The following is a 19589-nucleotide window of genomic DNA, read 5'->3' as shown; positions in this document are numbered from 1 at the left end:
TCCAGCTATGTTCATTCATTATCTGCTGGCAAAGAGCTGCAGATTAAGTTCTGCTTCCTTCATATCGCTTACGTGCGCAATGGATACTTTGCTGGTAGTTTTACCAGCTCAGAGTTAAAAATAAAGCAGATACATTTGATCAGCCTCAGTGCAAAGTATGAAGGCTCAGAATGCCAGCTCAAAGAAGCATTCAGCAAGCTACAGTGACTGCTTCAATCTCTAACTCATCAGTCAGAATGATGATTTTTTTCTCCCATAATTCTTTATTTCCAGGGCTCACTTTCCTTGAGAGAGCTGTAAAGTTCAAGGGTTCCCTTCTGTAGGCATTGTTCCTGCTGCAAGTAAACACTAAGACAATGTATTACTCTCACAACATACAACCCAAGATCCTTCTTCAGAGGAGATACGTATTTAAGGCAGATGATAACACAAAGTCAGATTCTAAAAGGCTCCCTCACAAAGAATGCTACTACTTTAAGTCACTGGTAGTTCTTTTAAAGCCTACTGCAGCCTTATTGCTGCAATACGGTGCCCTTCAATAGGGGTACCGCCTCTTGCTTGCAGCTTTTCAAGCAACACAGCAGTTGCTATGAAGGTGCAAACAAGCTTTTACTATTGCAGATCTAATAAGAAGTCTCAGCGATGGTTTTAACAGGGCTCGCTGTGTCTTGCCTCATTGACAGAGTTGGGGGGGAAAAATGTAATTGGTTTTGAAAATGAGTGAGTTTAGACAAAGCACTGCAGAGTATTTGATATTTACAAAATATTATGTTGTGTGCTGAGCCCCAAGTTTTTTTTACCAGGAGTCACCTGCTCTCGTTATAGAAGATTCTTGCTATGAGGAAGCTTGTTCCCATAGGAACGCAGTCATGCTGGTATAATGGAGATGGCTAAAATGTTTCCAAAAACAGCCAGCAGAATAGTTCTGCTGCATATTCTTGCAGCTGCTCTAGTTTGAGCGTATGCATTATGTCCTATCAGATCCAGTTGAAATTACATCCCTGCAGGGCAAAACAAAATGTCTTTCTATCTCTAAACATACATACGTATACTTCTAAATGTATACACTATATATATCTGCAAAATATAGTTTCCCTCGGTGTATATCTATATGAACTAGAGAGGAAAATCTGGCACAAAAGCCAGGCATTGCAGTAAATGAGAGCTAAACCAGTGATCTGAACTTTGGAAGAGGGAATTACCAGTGTGTCAAGATTCAAAAGGAAAGAACTGCAGATACACCAAATACGTACAAAAAGTCATTCTAGCAGAGCTGTTCCCTTTTGCCACACTGCCACATCTTTGAACTGTTCAATTTCCTTTCTGGCCCTTAACTGAGTTTTATTCTGTGATAAACTTTAGAACTGATTTCATGGAATTTTTCCAGCAGTTACTTCTTCACAGCTTAAAGGACTTATCCTTTCCTTGGGGTTCAAGGAAACTTGAAATTCGGTCTTTTCATTTGAATGCAGTCTCTCTTCTCTTACTTTCTTCCATGCCTAAATGCTTCCTATATTCAAACAACCTCACTGATCTCAACACAAAGACTACTGGGTGAAGGTGCTACTCCGTTTGCGTGGAGACAGCAGAAGTCTGTGGATCTCTCTTGCTTGGGCATCACTTTTCCATCTATTTAATTTCCATTGGCTGCTTACAAAAAGTTCCTGCCAAAGGTTTCCCATTCAGAACAACGTTTAGCTATCAGATAGTTTATACAAGACAAGCATATGACAAGTTATTGTTATTCAGAGTAGCATTGAGCTGCTGTCTTGCCCCAAGTGGCAGCTAGCTGTGCCCTTGGTGATTCCTCCAGATAAATTTTCTGTCTTTCCTGAGGGTTGGATTTCACAGAATCACAGAACTGAAGGGGCTGGAAGGGCCCTCTAGAGATCATCAAGTCCAACCCCCTGCATGTTCCTTACCAAAGATCACACAGGAAGTCATCCAGATGGGTCTTGAATTTCCTCCCATCCCAAAACAAAGGCAAGCAGCAGGATTTAGGGGTCCCCTTCCACATACAACCCTCACCGACAAAGGAGAAAACCCATCCTCCAGACATCTCTCTTAGGCATCTGTGCCTGGGTTGGGCCACCTATGCCACTTCTGAGAATTCTAAGGCCCTCAGCCCCTCACAGAGTGCTTCTGGTGAGCATATGCAAGCATCAGCAGTGCTGACTCAAGCAACTCAGGGGTTTGCAGGGTGCAAAGCCGCTCTCCCTCCCCCTACTCAGCCCATGGCCAAGACAGGTCCCAGCCCCACCAAGGTTGCCGCCGTTTCTATCTTGCTCAATGTGTTGTGCCAACTTTTCTGGCTACCCTGGGAAAGAGGCAGAGCTGACCTTGCTGGGTACTATAACACTGGAAATTTGCCCATGGCATATATTTACATGGGAGTGTTGCTGGAAGGACCCAGACAGGGCCTGTGCCTTCCTAGAGAGCAAGGAGTAGGGGAGGCCAAGGGCCTGGGCCACCTGCAAAGGTAGGTCAAGGTGCCATGAGGAGAGCCTGCTCTGCCTCTGATCTCCTCCAGCTAGTGATGATCTCCACATGCTGAGGATCTCCCAAAGTTCAGAGCTGGACAACTAACTCAGCCCTGAAATTCTGGAGCGAACCAAGCATAGTGCTTGGTATCACACTGCACAGAGGCAGAACTCCACTAAGAAGATGCAAAACCTCAGCTCACCCCACCGAAAAGTTTTCCGTTCTCCTTCATTCCCACTGAAGTCGCACTCCCTGGATTTAATAGTTTCAAGAAGAGGAGAAAAAAATCTCTTGAACTTCTTTTTTCTCTCTCTCTTGTATATTAAACATTTCCAGTCAGGCTGAACTTGTGTGAGAGTCTCTGCAGTGAAGCACTCCGCCAGCATGTCCCTCTGGGAACTTCAGATACTATTTATTTAATGTTCTTACTCTCATTGAAGACTGTGTCTCAGTAGGTGTCAACAGCATTTTTGCTCTCTCACAGCTCCTTGGTCAGCCTGTCCTGCGAACTGGAGGATTTTCCTACCCAAGGCAGCCAACATACTTACAGACTTGCTCACATGAATGTCTCAGAAACCTGCAGCTATGTTTTAAAATTATCTGGAGATGATTAAAAATTAACACGAGCCACGGCGATGACGGATGTTCTCCCAGGCTTCCTGCTGAAATCTTAACATCCAGCAGTTCTATACTTGAGTCCAAATTATCTCTAAATGGTAAAGAATGGAATAAATCACAGCTGACACTTTATGAAAACAGCGTAGAAGTTCTTTTTAGCCATCAGTGCTGTTGTTCTGTTCCACTGTCATTGCAAGCCGCTTTTTATTTATGCCGCTGCTTAAGGAGATTGCCAGGAGCACAGGACATTTGTTCATCTGAATAAAGACTGCTTCATTTTGAATCTCACACCTACGTTAACTTGTTGTGATACTGCCAAGACATTTCTGATTCCACAGAAGAAAACATCAGCGAGACAAGGACAGAGATTGGGGTTGTTTTCTCTACAAGTGTCCACAGTTTTTGTTTTCCAAGAGAAGGGAGGAGCTGTGTGGCCCTGTTCCCATTTAATCACTCAAATAGGAGCCAGCAACTGCTACATTCCAGTTGCAGTTTGGACGTGGCCACCTTCCTTGTTTTGTCTATTCATCTGCAAGCTCATTACAGTATGGGACAGCATTTTAGCAGCAACTAGGAAAACAGAACTCCTGTCTTTAAGACAGCTCTTCAAGAGACAGCAAAGTGTATACAGCAAACAACCACCACAACAAAAATCCTCAAATCCAGCCTAAGCTGAAGGAGTAACCGTAAAAATTCAAGCATCCAAGAAGTGAGGAAGGAAAATACAGACTGAGTGTGCAGCTCCTCAGCCCCCTTGCTGAAGGGAGGATGGTGTTTCTCTCTCACGCAGCTCCTCCCCTCCGTGCACCCAAACATATGGTTTGCTCCTCCACATTGCTTGCATGCCCTGAACCTGCATTTTGGCAGCCTCCTCCACCACAGCCCAAAGCAGCTGGGAACATCCCTTGTAGGCCTGGGGTCCGGATGCTCTCGGCTGCTTTAGAAGGCTGAAATTTGCTCAAGGAAGGCATAACTTCTGGCAGCTTCAGCAGCTAAGTGGTAAGAAGTCTCTAGCTAGAACCATGGGCACATTACATGATTCAAAGGCTTAAAACTAGACAGAGGTGGGTGTATTTTGATAGGAACGGCATTCCTTCCTCCTTTCCCAGCCCCACCTCAGACACAGAAGCCCACCTCCTAAATTCTTGTTTCAGTGCAGACATGCTTGGGTACTTCAAAGGAAAGGTCAGAAGACTTTCTAACGTGGGAGAAGCAACGTGATTTTTCCTTGTTCCTGCTCTTTGAGCTGCCAGAATGACTTTGATCAAAGCTTCCTGAAAAAAAGAGAGGAGCTAACAAAGAAAACACCATGGTCTTGCATTGGAAAATGTTAAGTCATCTTAATAAAAAGCTGTTGCCACCAGCCTCACCTAAAGGTACTGTGTGTCAGAGCAATGATATGGATTCCAGGTCTCACCACTTAATTAGAGTGCCCTAATTTCTTTAAGAGACAAATATCCATCCAATTGGCCCTGCTGCCCACTGCTCGCCTTCCGATGATCTCAGGAACCGCTCAAGGCAGTACAACAGGCACATCGACACCACGTGTGCCACACCTCTGACATCTTAAATAATGAGGTTCTGTGCCCTTATGATCTGCGTGTCAGCTGATCTGTGCAGGCAACATTTCACCTCTGCTGTGGGTATCTGCTTCTGCTCATCCTGGCAGTTACACACGGGATCTTGCTCACGCTGCTCCAGCCGTAATGTTAGGCAATCACAACTCTCTCCCACTTCATAATCAGCACGCAAGAATTTGGTTTTACATTCACTGGCTACTGTTGGCGCATACCTTAGAACAAGGCAAGAAAACAAAGTTATGTTCTTCATAAAGAGACAACCGTGGACCTGTGCACTGCCAGGGAATCTGTTTTCCAAAGATGACAAGCAGGTTAGCATCAAGCTTTTATACCCAATTAGTAAAGGAGGCCCTGAAAAATAAAACACTCAGCCTCCTGAACATTTTCCAATGGGAAGCGAGTACTTAGCATTTCTGAGAATCAGCCTAAATTTACAACAGGCTGAAGGTTGGGGTCTGGCACTGGAACAGGCCTTTACTATCCAGATGCAGCATTAGTCTTTCATAAAGAATTTGTACCGTCCTTATCCAATTTCCATTCCTGACTATGGCTTTCAGTGAAACGCATTTAAATTCTCTCTTCTTTATTTCTGCTAAATGCTCCTTTTTAAGCAGAAGGATTATTAAATTCACATTCCAAGTCTTCCTTCAATGTTACAACTATTTCCTCGACTAAAAAGCAATTCTGTTCCACAAAGAGACTCTGGGAAGAAAAAAACCCAAACATTTGTAAGATTGCACATTTGCTGTTTCTCCAAAGTCTTGCACAGCAAACGTGCTCAGAGATTACACAAAATCTGCTGGGACCTGACCGTGAGGCCCATGACCACTGGTGACAATTGTTCCCATTGTTAGCTACAGAAGCAACAAAGTACTGCCTCCAGGTGCCTTCTTTGCTGAGTTTTGTGTAACAGCATTACCAGGCTGGTCCTGACAGGTAGAAAACAGTGCTGTCACAACTACAAGAGTGAATCACATTTACTTTTCCTTCCACTAGCTGCCCCCACTCCACAGCTCTAACAAGTGGCAGTAAGCAGAGAAGCCTGTTTTTATCACTAAAGCACACAAACAGTAAGCTGAGGACACTCGAGCACTGCCCTGGCAACTCATGTTGGTGGCTCAGGACTAGTTAGTTTCACAGAGTTAACTCTCAATTCAATACAAATCCTGTCTCTGACTAAAAGCTCCAGGCAAAGTTTTCAACTCTACAAAGCAACGTTTTTCAGTCTGGGGAGGCAAGCCATCCAGGAGTACAGCTGTGGCTTCTGCGGCCTTCCATACTTGCTCTTCACCCTCGCATTGCAACAGGACTTTGCACTGACTATATTAAAACCAAGACAGCAGATGTTAAAACCACGACAGCATAAGGCTTCCGCACTTGGGTTCACTTTTCTATGAAAGCAGAGGCACCATTTTTACGGGCTCATTTCTCAGAGTGGCAAATTGCTGCACTTACGTTTTTTGTCCAAACACCCTCCACCCTCCCTGATGTCTTTCAACCCAGCATCTCCACTCACCTGTGTCACCCCAAGTTCCTCACTGTCTCCAAACACCCACAGCTGATGAGCCTCTCTTCCAGCTCTGGTGCACTGGGTAAAAAAGTTATCACGCTCTACCACTCCTGTTACCACTTGTCGTCCAATCACTTACATAAACCCGTGACCTCTGAAATAAAAACTTTTGCTTTCACTTGGGTAGATCTGGTTGGTTGGAAGAGAAATTGGAGAGGAAAATGATTTAAAAACCAGTCACAGAAGCAAGTTTCCAGAATATGTGTTTTTGGTTTTCCTTTCAACTTTGCTATTTCCTCTAGTCCACCACTGCTCCCCATCAAAGAAAACAAGTTTCAGCCAGCAAAGTCAATTTGTTTAACGTTTCCACATAACCTCCAGCAAATGGGACTCCTGTAGCACGTGGAGTCACCTCAAGCCTTGCTAAGCACAGATCAAAAGGATGCAAGGAACTGGAAAAGAACATTCGCCTTAGGTTGTACATATTCATTTGTATTTGCTACTAAACATATAAACAGGTCTAGAGAGCCTGGTATTTCTAACATGCCAATTATCTCTGTACTCTGGTGCCCTGCTCATTAACAAAAATAGCGTCACTTTTGACTGAGAAAGTCGTGTTTCTGTTGCAGGGTGCTTTCTCAAAATGAGTTCATTATTTTGCGCAAAGGAAGGGATGTTTTAATCCCCCTCTGGTAACACTGTTGGATAAGACAGCACATACATACATACATAGCACCCACAGCGCAGCTCATTCATGTTAGCACAGAGGCATTTGCTGGAGGTCTGCAGAGGCAGCGGGGCTGATGGGCACGGATATGCGCACTGCAAATGTCACATGGGGTGAAAGAGCTGGGTTAGTAATTTAAATAACAATAAACAGCAAAATAAATATTTTCAAAGCTAAATAACAATCAAAATGCATAAGAGGTTTTCCCCTCTGATTTTGATGCAAGGAGGTTCAATAAGGTCAACCATTCTCACGAGCACCCCTGACTGCAGGCATCACGCTGTCAAATCAGGTGCTAAAACACACCTGGACACAAGTGTGCACAAGGTGGGCTGACGCTTTTCTCCAGAACATAGAATCATAGAATTACCCAGGTTGGAAAAGACCTTGAAGATCATCAAGTCCAACCACAGCCTAACCAGTACCCCATCTCTAAAGACTCTCTGCTAAATCATATCCCTGAGTACCACATCCAAACGGCTCTTAAACACATCCAGGGATGGCGATTCAACCACCTCCCTGGGGAGCCTATTCCAGTACCTAACCACCCTTTCTGTAAAGAAGTTCTTCCTAATATCCATCCTAAACTTGCCCTGGCGCAACTTGAGGCCATTTCCCCTCGTCCTGTCACTTGTCACTAGTGAGAAGAGACCTGCCCCACTCTCACTGTAAGAACCTTTCAGGTACTGGAAGAGGGCAATAAGGTCTCCCCTTCAGCTTCCTTTTCCCCAGACTAAACAGCCCCAGCTTCCTTAGCCTCTCCTCGTAGGGCTGATTCTCCAAGCCCTTCACGAGCCTCGTTGCCCTTCTCTGGACCTGCTCCAGTACCTCCATGTCTTTCTTGTGCTGAGATATGGAATGCGCACCTCAAAATCCATCCAACCGGAAGAAAGTGGGATTTGAGAAACACTCTCTTTCCTCCAGCATTTCCCATCCTTTGCTCAGCACTGCCTGCTCAGATTGCTGCCCATGCAGCACCAGGATGCTGCAGTGCTCCGGGGACACTGTGGCCTTACAGGCAAGGTTTGGCGGCACCCAGGGCCATCGCAGGCCAAACCTTCACAAACCAACCTGTCCCACTGAGCTCTATTCTAAAGTCACTGAATGCTCAAAAGATCTGTTTTGAGAGGAATGCAGACGCAAGTCCGTAGCTTCCTCCAGTAATAACATTAGGTTTCCCTCTGTGACCAAATAATCCATTTTGTTTATCAAATTAGCAAACTTTTGATCGAATCACATGGGACCTTACGCTATTTGTGACAGCTTGGGAAGGCTGTAAACCATCCACAGACTGTAACGGGAATATCACACGAGCCATTGTAACGCTTTACGGAGCACACGTTGCTATCTCGCACGAACCATATGTTGTGCTGCTTGTGTTATCCAACCCTTATATAAGCCGTTGATGAAATTACCATCACAAGACAACAGCACCGATGGGACGGAGCAGAAAGCTGGGCGGTAGGGCGGCCACTGCTTTGGGATGGTGATGAAGGCGCACCTTGCGGGGCCGGGGATGAGAGAGTGAGCGGGATGCAGCGCGTTCACTCCTAAGTACAAGGCTGGGGATGGAGCTGAACGCTTGGGAAGCCTACGGGATGCTGCGGGAGGGAGCTGTGCGCGCCGGGCCGCCCCACGACCCGCAGCGGTAGCGGTGCCAGCCCGGCGAGCCACGTGCCGCTCACCGCGGGCACAGACTCCACCTCCCCCGGCTCCCGCCCGCCCCCTCGCATCCAGGAAGGGAAGAAGAGGAGGAGGAGGAGGGAAGGGGGGAGGAAAAAAAAAAAGGAAAGAAAAAAAAAAGCACACCGAGAGAGGTTGAAAGGAGGGAGCTGGCGGAGACCCACCCTTCTCCCTCCTCCTCCTCCTCCTCCTCCGGGCTGCTGGCCGGGCTTTTGTTTTCCTCCAGCTCCCCGTTTCCCACACGTGATTGCCGTGTTGTTACACGGGGCGCTGCGCCGCGCGGCTGCACCCATAAATAGGGGCAGGGCGGGCGGCGGGGGCTCGGCACGGCCGTGCGGAGGGCAGCCCCGCCGCGCTTACATCCATGCGGCCCGACGGGGCGGCGGCCCCACCGACGGCACCCATGCCCCGCCGCCCGCCCGCGCCCCGCTAGCCCGCCGGCCTGAAGGGCGGCAGAGAGAGAGGCGGCGGCCGGCGGGAGGGAAGCGGGGAGGGAAGGGGGCCGACAATGGCGGCGGCCGCCGCCGGCCCGGGCAGCCCCGCTGCCGCCGGGCCCCTGTCGCCGCCGGAGCCGTGCCCCAGGAAGGGACCGCCGCCGCCGCGCGGCGACCCCCGGCGCAGGCAGGCCGCGCTCTCCTTCCTCACCAGCATCTCCCTCGACGGGCGGCCCCCGCCGCCGGGCGCCGACGGCCCCGCCGCCGCCTCCAGGCCCCGCCAGGCCCCGCCGCCGCGGCTCGGCAGCCCCCCGGCCGCGCCCGCCGACCCGCCCCGGCCCCGCGAGGAGGAGGAGGACGAGGAGGAAGACGCCTTCGCCGCCGTGCAGGTGCCGGCCGCCGCCTTCCTGGGCGCCGCGGGGCCGGCGGGGAGCCGCGGCCGCCTCAACTCCTTCACGGCCGGGGTGCTGCCCGCTCCCTTCGGCCGCGCCAGCCCCCAGGGCCCCGGCGGCTGCGACCTGGGGCAGCCGGGCCCCGCCGCCGCCTTCGAGCTGCAGCGATCGCGGTAAGCGGCGCCGGGGGGCGAGGCGGAGGGGAGGGGCGGGCGCGGGGCCGGGCAGGTGCTGAGCCCCGTCCGCGGGCCGCGCCACTGGCGGCGGTGTTCCCGTTGCCGCGGCGCTTCTGCGGCGCTCCCGTCGCCGACCCCTCGGGCGGGCTGCGGGTCGGGGCGGAGGGGCGGGCCGCGCGCCGCCGGCTCCCCGGGACGCCCTTCGGCCGCCGGCGCTAAGTGTGGCCGTGGGCCGCCGCTTGCCGCGGGGCTGCTTTGCCTCGAGACGAGCTCGTCCCACCTGCTCGAAAAGCGGAGACTTTGTGCTGAGAAGCTGCGAGCGTGTGTAGTAACGTGCAAATACATATGGGCTGTTTGCGGGTGCGAAATGAGTTGCTTGAGCTTCTCCGGTAGCGCTCTCGGATATCCGAGGCTAGAGGGAGAGAGGGGACCGCGCTCCGAGCCCCCGTCGGCTGCCGCTCCCACATTCCCCATTGGCCGCGCTCACTCCTTGCTTCTCCCTCGGACGCATAGGTAGGCTTTGAATCACGTGTTGTTATTGCAAGGGCTAGGAAGGGTAATTAAGCGTGGATCGCGGCGGAAAAATCGCTGTCAGAACCAACTGGCTTGCAGAAAGCCGAGGTGTTCCGGTGGCGATTGTTTCGGCTGTGTTCCCCGTTTCTCACCTTCCATCTGGGTGTACTGATGGCTTTTTGGAGGTGTCAACCCTACCTTCCAGCCTGTCTACGCTCTGAGTCTGAACACTTCCTGCAGTGAGTGCTCCAGAGCATCCTCTTTGCTTTCCCTTGCACCCGTGCATCCTGCTCGTGGTCCTTGGTCCCATCTGCATCACTTCTTCCTCAGCCTCTTGTTACTTTGCCGTGCCCCTACTTGCCAACCTCTGGGTTCCTCCTTCCACGACTCTGCTTTTCAAAGTTAACACAGAGAGGCAATACTGCCCTTGTCTGCAGACTGGAGATGCGAAGCCCTGTGGCTGTGATAGGGCACATGTTCAGGCTGGGACAGGCCTCAGCCTGTCTGACAGATTTGTTTGTTTTGGAGCATGTATGTATTAAACAGCCGGACAGCTGAAGGGGTAGGATGGCAGCGTGCATGCAGTGGTTGTACCCAGCCTCTGCTCCTCGTCTCAATGAAACGCTGCTGGACAGACCCCGATGTGTGGATGAGCTCAGTGCTACACAGAGGTAAATCACAGACATGCACGTGGCTGGCACCAGCCCCAAAGCAGGTGCTCACGCAGCCTGTGCTGCCCTACAGGAGATACGGGCAGGTGGTGCGGCCTGGCATGGCAGCGACTGCCCAGAGACAGCCATGGGGGTGCAGAGCAGCCGACAGGAAAATCACATTTCTCTAGATCATGTGTGCGTCTACTGCTTCTCCTCCTACCCATTTGCTCTCTATGCAGCAGACTTGGAAGTGAGTCTGTCATTTGACAGAGCAGTCCTCTGTGCTTAGGCACGAAGAACCACCTTCTGTTACCCCGTTGGGCGTGATGTTGTTGTTTTTATTTAGTTCTCAGAAACCATTGTTGACGCGCAATCGGAGCTTCCTGACTTTTCTGTTTGTGTTAGCAGTTCGTATAATTGCAGACTGGTTTATATTTAACAAGGTTATCATTAACGTGGTTTGGGTTTGAGCTCTGCGTGTATTCACAAGGCACGAATGGCACTAAGAAGAACGTGGAGCTGCTTGAAGGCTGGTGTGTAATTACATGAAAGGGGAAAACGCTGGTGCAGGAGTTGGCTTGTTGATGCCTAAGGCTCTCGTCTGGGGTTGAAGAAGTTTGTCTCGGCTAGGTGGTAGAACCTGCGGTCAGGCTGTGCCATGTTTTGTTTCGTGTTGAATTAATTGATTCAACAGCTTCATCTCAATTAGCGAGGACCTCTGTGGAACAAGATTACAACAACACTGGTTTAAAATCATTACAGAGTCCGGAGGTTGGGTAATGACCCCATTCACTTGTTTTTCCTTATGCCTATGATTCTTATTGCCAAAAAACTACCGTCGCTTCCATATGTGAGGTTTCCTCTTCTACGCACGGCTTTTCCCCGTGGCTCAGGTTGTTGGGAAGGAATGTGGTTTCGCCAAGGAAACAAATCAATGAGTGGATCTGAAGTTGAAGCAGTGCTTACAGTTGTGTTTGTCTGTGTCACTGCATGACAGCAGATGGGGAGGGTGAATTTGTGCTCAGAGCATCTGGCCTGGGAAAGGCAACGGAAAGGGATATCTGCTGAGTAATTGCTGGGGGAAGGGGGGTTCTCTAAGAACAGGCATTCAAGCTACTGTGCTTTGAGCGGATTTGTCTTCAGAACGTACTGACCTGCAGCACGAATCTCATTTCCTGACTAATTCTGAAATTAATGCATGATTATTAAAGCTTGGAAAGATTCAGTTTGTTTCTGCCCATTAGAAATTGCTTGCGCCTTCCACCTCATGGCTCATTCAGCTCTGACAATGCAGAGGGGAGACAGTTTCCTCTCTCAGCTTTCCATTCTCTACCAGAGTTTTGTTGTACACGAACTCAGACTTGCACTGAAGATATGAAAGTATTTGGGTATTTAAAATACTGATGTTTTACTGTGGAGCTGAGCAAAAGAAGAGATTCATGGAAATGAGTGTGTTACAGGCGAAGTCCCATAGGAGGAGCAAAACAGAAGTGGAGGGCACTGTCTGCCCTCTGGGATCTTGCAAGCCTCAGGAGTTTGCTTGTAAGCCACTGGAATGGCATTGGACCTTTCGTGTGCAATTGAGGCTCTGTTATTCACTGAACCTAAAGCCCTTCAGGCAGCCTGAGTTTTAGAATGATGTCGACAAGAACAGCGTGAAAACAGTGATTTAATGGTCTGAGAAATGAATGGAAAGTGCACATGCTGAACTAAGTCTTTTCATAGGTGTGTGACCTTGTGTACACTGCTCATTGCTGCCTCTGAAGGAGGGGATGCTTGGGTGACTTCAGTCATCATTTCAGGAGGCTAAATGGCTGTCCTGTGCCACCTCAAAGAAGGGATATTCAAGAGGGGGATTAAGGCTCTGTAAAAGGGGCTGTTTGAGTGGTTGTACCAGTGTCCTGCTGCGGCTTGTTCTCAGCACTGCAGGCCCTGCCCAAGTCTTTGACGCCAGGGAGGGACTTGCTGTCCCTGTGCACCCAGCTTGCAGGCTCCTCATGGGCCCCGTGAAGGAAGTGCAAAGTCCCGTTTACTTTCTGAGCTGTGCACGTGCTGAATGAGGCCAGCCCAGCATCCGTACAGACTGGCACCCGCCTCTGATCTTAACATGCCTTTAGGAAGAAATTCATTACTTAGAGAGTGGTGAGGCACTGGCACAACTGCCCATAGAAGCTGTGGTGCCCCCATCCCTGGAGGTGCTCAAGGCCAGGTTGGATGGGGCCCTGGGCAGCTGAGCTGCTTGGGGGGCAGCCCTGCCCATGGCACTGGGTGGGCTTTGAGGTCCCTTCCAACCCAAACCATTCTTTGATTCCCTGTGATCAAGGCACAGGTTTGAGCCTCACCCTGTTGCTTCCTTAGAGCATCTGGAACCACTGTCCTATTTCAGATGGCAGTTGAGGCTGACCAGTTGTTCAGAAGTCACTGTAGTACAGTGACAGGAGGATCCATAGGCCAGTAGACAGCATAGCTACATCAGCTTTGTTTCCTTAATTCACAGAGCTTTATCTAAAATTACTCAGAAGTTTGTTCTGGCATATTTCAGCTTTTACTATAATACTCAGCAAACGTCTTCAACCAACAAGAAAGGTAATACTAATAAGACAAGAAAGAAATCTCTTTGCTGTCAGTCCCGAAGAAGAGCTGGGACAGAACGTAGTGTGCACAACTTCTAGGGCATTAATTAGTCATCTTTATAGACAGAAAGACGCTAAGACAGCTGTCTCTGAAAGAGAGTCTCAAAGCTTGACAGGTTTTGAAGTGAAACGACTCTAAAGCCAGCTCAATTGCTTTCTTTTTATCAGCAAAGCTCCTGTTCAGGCAGGCAGGCTGGTCTGTTTTGTTAAGTTGCTGCATACTACTTCTGCAAGCATGGTGAAAAGGTGAGGATTGGGAGTGACTCACCAGCCCCCCCAGACCATCACAAGGACGTAGTTTGATGGTCGGTAGGTAGATGAGATAATGACAGTACTTAGATGACAGCTTTTATACAGTAAGTGCGTTTTAATCAGTAGCTATTATGACTTTGTGAATGATTCTGGTGGAGGATATGGCTTTGATTGGAACAGTTGAAAACAACCAAAATACAAATACGTGATCTGAAATGTTCTGTTTGTAAGGAAGAACAAAAAAAATCACCCGTAATGCAGATTCTGTGCTTGGAGTTCAGAGTAATGAATACCATGTAGGCACTCTGGAGTCTATGGACAGGGGAGTCTGCAGTGAGGTAAAGATAAGGAGCGTGAACAGTGATTCAGAACCAAACCGTGATTTATTTGTTCCTTATTTCAGCTGTTCCTTGTCTCTCAGTCAAGTTCTCAGCTACACAGCTGTAAAAAGGCTTATCTGTATGGTTTAATCTGAAAATACAGGAGTTCAGTTGTCTTTTATTTTATATATATATATATATATATATGTATATATATATTTTGAACTTTTCTGCATTGCAACTTCTGCAGACATAAACTTACCCCATGTTAAATAGCCGATTCTCTTTGAGCAATGCAGATATCCATTACATTTGCCTCTGGACAGACTCTTGTAACTCTGAGGACATAAGCAGTCCTTTCTTGCAAACAGTCTTGCAGGCAGGATGGCCCCTGAGTGTGGGACTGCCACAACACAGCAGGCATGGCAACACAGCAGGTGCAGCGAGGCACAGAGCTGGCTGCATCAGTAACCCAATTGATAAACCCTTTCCAGCTTGTTGTAAGATGTGACTGCTAGAAAATGCAAATCGCATCATTTATCATATATCTACCTACGGTTTGCAAAGAAGCTCTTGGTTCATAAGAGGGGTTTAGCAAAGTTTGATTTGCTGCAGGAACAGAGCAGAGAACTCATCAGATCAGTTAGGAGAGGAAAATTTCCCTGCTGCTTGGAGATGTGATGTGCCAGTGAGATGCTTTTGGGAACCCCTCTGGCACGTGTCTTAGGGTTTGCTTTTCAGGATGCAGTATGCAGATTTAGAAGAGCATGTATTTAAGGAACTGTGAGGTTCCTCTACAGTGGCTGCTGTGTTGTGTGTGTAGCAACTGCCTTCCTGTCATGAATGCTAAATGTATTTTCTGTTCTAATGATGTGTTTCAGAGTCAACGTTGCTCTTAGTGGCTACATTTCAGTTCTTGCTGGAGGAAACTTTTCTGTTATGGAAAATTTAGAAGTGAATGGAAAGTTAAACAAAGGTTGGCTTCCCTTCTTTAGGAATATCTACCTATCTATTTATTAAAAGGGCTCCATTGCCCTGTATATGAATATAAAGGACAATTACATGTTCTTAGTAAGCAGTTTTACTTTTTCCCATGTTATTATAAATTAGACTAGCAATTTTGAGGCTTAGGGAAAGAAAGACTCTCTTTCCACAATTGAAATGTGTTTTTTTCCCCTGTTTTTCTTGGATGGCAAAAGGAGTTTTATGTTCTTTCTAACCCCGGATCCCACAAGCTCTTAAGTATGCATTTATGTATGAATGAAATTACTCGGTTAAATCAAGGGTCAGTGCATAAAGTTATGCCTGTAAATAAATCTTTACGTTATCATAGACGTAATATTGCTAGGATAAAAAAAATAGAATGCTAGATAACTTTATTTATTATAACTTTTCAGTGGGACAACTATGGATTGCATTTTGGTGTTCCTGCAGGTAATCATGTTGCCAAGGCAAATGTAATTCGGTTTTCAAACCTGAGTGTTGTCAAGAGAAATCAGCTATAAGTACATCATTTTATAGATAAAAGCATTCAAAAGAAACATAAATCTTACCGTGAAGGAGGAAAAAAATCCCCTAATTTTGTGCAACAGGAAAAATCTGTAAGGTGACACTATGTTGACTTCTCTGTGCACCGCATTATTCAACTGGAACAAGACTCATGGAACAAATGGAGGGGTGGGGGGGTGGGGAAATTCTGCTTTATTTTCTTTCCCTGGACTTGGATAGGATATTGAGGACTAAAAAGTTAGTGCTTCTCACTTTGCAGCAGTAGGCTTCAGTATTCCCAGCATCATTTAGTTCTGCTGTGTCTGTGGGGGATGAAGAGCAGGGGAGAGGTCCTAGCCCTCCAACAAGACTGGATCACATGGAGGTTAAGAAGCCAGTAGGGAGATGGGGGAATTGAATTGAGGTGTCTCCCTGTCTGACAGGAGTACATGCTGGCACTGTGGCTGGATTTTAATTTCATTATGATGAAAGATTCAGATGTTATTACCGTTGCTTTTCTATAGAGCTGACACTGGAACAGCCTGTTCCCAGCTGCTAGCAGAAGAAGAAATTCCAGCCCCAGTGTGATGGTGTGCTCTTTGCAGGGTACAAGCAGCACTGCATTGTTTGCCTGCTTTGGAGGTAGATCTGCTCAGTCGTAGTCTCTTGGACACATGGCACTGGAGGAGGGGAGAGCAGAGCTTTGCCACCCCAACGACCTTCAGGAAGAACATCTTTCATCCAAAACATGAAGAGATGGAAAAGAGAACCAGAAGGTGACTCTTGTAAGACCCTTGGCCTCTAGGTTACTTGAACCACTTGTGCCATCTGTATGGACAGCACAGATCTCCTTGTGTACAGTCCATACCTTCTTGATCACAGTAGTGTTTTAGGACTTTGTCCTTCCCATCTCACTGTGCTCAGCCTATCTAAAGGATATAATAGAAAACAGAAGCTAGAGATCAGCTGTGGTCTGGATCATGTCTTGTCTTCAAAACATCTTTTTGAATTTTTTTCCTTACCAACTTTATTCTTTGTGCCTTGTCAGTCATGCCTCTCTACAGACAAAGAGTTTTATTTTCCTGTTGCTTCTGTGCTTGAGTTAATACTTGCAGATCCAGCAGAAAAAGAGGCTCACTTCCTCCTTTCTCGGTCTAGTTTTCAATCAGTTCCACCCAGGCAAATGCGGGCTGACAGAAGAACTGCACACGTGTCTGTAGGGGTGTGCTTGATTTGCAGAGCACAGAGGGCTGCCCTTGTTAGGTGACGGAACTACATGAAAAAGGTGACTCCATTTTGATGCCTGGCACATAGGCAGAGTTGAGCAGACTTGGTAATTAACAAGCAAACTTTGTAGTTTTCCACGTTGCTCCAAGTGAATGATATCATTTCCGTAATTGAGCACTGTAAAACACTGCCGTGTTTTTTTGGTTAAAGTGAAGAGAGGAAAAGCACTTTCTGATGTGACAGTGCAAAGTATGGTTTAATTGCTCCGGTAGGTGAGCTGAGCAGGTACTGCAGCATGTTACGTAAAAAGACATGGAAAAATCACAGGCTGCTATTAATAGTCTCAGAAAAAAAAATGTTCTTTAAAATACAAAGGCATAATTATGCTTTTTAGAACAGAGTTAATGTAACCTCCTGTCTTCAACTCTTACATATCTTGGGAACCTCTTTAGTTTTATAAGGCTGTTGTTTTCCTTACTCAAAACTGTTTAAACCCTAAATGGTGTTTGTAGAATGCCATCTTTTCACACAGCCTTATACAGAAAAGGTTACAGATAGGAGCTGGTTACTTAATTTGTCAGCACCCTTCAGTAGTCATTTTTAAGGTTAATGCAGCAGTAGTAGATGTTGCCGGCCTCGTACTTTGTGTTAAGACTGAATGCACGATGCTAATGGAAATGTGCTTTTTCTCCCATTGAGTCTTGAGCTCAGAACATTCATCTTCCAGAATGGTACATCCTTGCAACAGGAGCAGGGAAATTCTATAGTGTGAGACTGATGCTGTGCTCAAGGCCATGGAAAATGATGCTTTTTCATGTTGCTTATGAACTAACCCCCAGTCCTCCTTGCTGTTTTCTGCAGTACCTCACGGTGATGTGGGTTATAATTTACTACACTGGGAAAGGAGGTGAGGGATGGAGAAGAAGGGGCTGAAGTGGAAAAGACCTTGTGAACCATTGCATGTTTGCAAATGTTGAGGCAAGTGAAAAGGAATGGTCTGAACTGCTCAGGTACAAATGGGACAGGATCAGGCCTGTCTATTCTATTGTCGGTGCAGAGGTAATGTTTCCAGTCAAGCAATTGCCTATCTTGAATATTGTACTGGATAAATGAACATGATAAAAGCGGTTGAGGATGGCACAAGCTTTTGTATAACCAGCAGTTGTCTTGTACTTGTTGCAGTTCTGTTTTGTACAGTTCCCAGGAAAATTTCAACACGGTCTTTTTTCCTTCTGTGTATGCATACATCATCTGCATGTGTTCGAAGAAACACGACTTTTGAGAAGCTTTTGACCATCGTATCCGTGTTCCCAAGATAGAAGGGTAATGAAGATCAGGCTTTGCTTCTGCAGTGTCTTTTTCTGGATTAGTTATGTCTTGTGTAATTGGGGCTGTAGAGAGAACAGCAGTGGAGCAGTTCAAGCTGAGATTATTTTGTTTTTGAGTTTCTGAACCATGAATTGGAAAAGCTCTCCGGACTCCTTTGCAAAATCTCACTTTAAAAGGACTGTTTGTGCTTTTCCTTTATTTCCTGCAAATTTTGCTTCCTGCACTTATAGCTCTACTCTGGTTCATATTTGTCTACCCTCTCATTTTGAGGGGAGCACTTGAAGCTGCAGACCGTAGTTGTGATTCTGTGTTATTGGAGCTAGCAGCATGCTTCCTGCTAACTGAGTCAGAGAACTTGCTTTGTGATGATGCATCAAGAGAAATGGCCAGAAACTCTCCTTACGTAACTCAAAATATGGTGTTTGTGGCCATATAACTGCTGATCTCCTACGTTTTTGAGTATTAACATGTATGGGCCCAAAGAAACAGAAGATTGAAGTGCAGATTGTTCTTGTCTAATGAGACAAGAGTGTTCATGAGAGTTTGTAAGTTTAAGTTCTGTTCTCATACTCAGCACAGCTTTCCTCCTGTTCCATCCTGTTTTCAGAAGAGAACGTAGCCCCATGTTGGGACAGCCTGATGTTGGGATTGAGCAGCTGGACTGGGCTTGCTGGCAGAACAGCACACAGTTTTCTCAAGTTTCTCAAGCAAAGTTGAAATTAAGATACCTGAAAGCCTGGTCAGCTCTTCACTGTGTGTCTGTGTCCTGCTGTGAGGTGACAGTCAGTTCTACTTGACTGTGCTCCTTAGAATCACAGAATCATTATGGTTGGAAACAACCACTAAGGTCATCTAGTCCAACCTGTCAATCTGTCTCCATCATGCCTGCTAACCGTGACCCTGAGTACCACATCCACACAGTTCTTGAGCACCTCCAGAAGATGGTAACACTACTGCTGCCCTGCACAGTTGTCCCAATGCCCAGCCACTCTTTTTGAGAAGTTTTTCTAAATATCTAACCTGAACCTTCCCTACCACAGTTTGTGGCCATTCCGTCCTGTCCTGTTGCTGTTACCCAAAGAACAGGTGGACCTCTCCACCTCACTACAATCTCCTTTTAGGCAGCTGCAGAGAGTTATAAGGGTTCCTCTTGAGTTTCTTCCAGACTGAATGATCCCAGCCACTCGCTATAAGCTTTGTTCTCCAGACCCCTCACTGCTTTGTGGCCTTCTCTGGGCACACTCTGGGGCCTCAATGTATTCCTTAAAGTGAGGGGTTGAAGAGACTGAATGCAGTACTCAAGGTGAGGCCTCACCAAAACTGAGTACAGAGGGGTGGTCACCTGTTCCTGCTGGCAATGCTACAATTGATTTGTAGAAGTTGTTTAAAGCATACAATGCACTGAAGAAAACAAAGCAAAAGTCATCAGAAATATGAATTATTTAAATGCAAAGCCTCTGAGAAAGAACTGGGCTTTCTCAATCTAGCAGACTGCACCATACTGTTGAGCAGTGTAGCCTAGAAGGGCAGAGCACAGAGCCAGGAGCTTGAAGACAAGTTATCTATGCTGTGC

At 47.3% G+C, this 19589-nt stretch overlaps 1 protein-coding gene across 1 annotated transcript in view; it reads left to right on the top strand.

Moving 5' to 3' along the window:
- The first annotated feature begins 8659 nt into the window (after positions 1-8659).
- Positions 8660-19589, top strand: part of CABLES1 (Cdk5 and Abl enzyme substrate 1) — a 65210-nt gene continuing 54280 nt past the window's right edge. Inside the window, exon 1 of the mRNA XM_072330160.1 lies at positions 8660-9598. Within this exon, the coding sequence (XP_072186261.1) occupies positions 9108-9598 (491 nt within the window). The 5' untranslated portion in view covers positions 8660-9107. The remainder of the gene's footprint in view (positions 9599-19589) is intronic.

The sequence above is a fragment of the Excalfactoria chinensis genome, chromosome 2, assembly GCF_039878825.1.
Source record: "Excalfactoria chinensis isolate bCotChi1 chromosome 2, bCotChi1.hap2, whole genome shotgun sequence".
Taxonomy (NCBI): Eukaryota; Metazoa; Chordata; class Aves; order Galliformes; family Phasianidae; genus Excalfactoria; species Excalfactoria chinensis.
The sequence above is the reverse complement of the archived record's forward strand: the minus strand, read 5'-3'. Positions and strand labels throughout refer to the sequence as shown.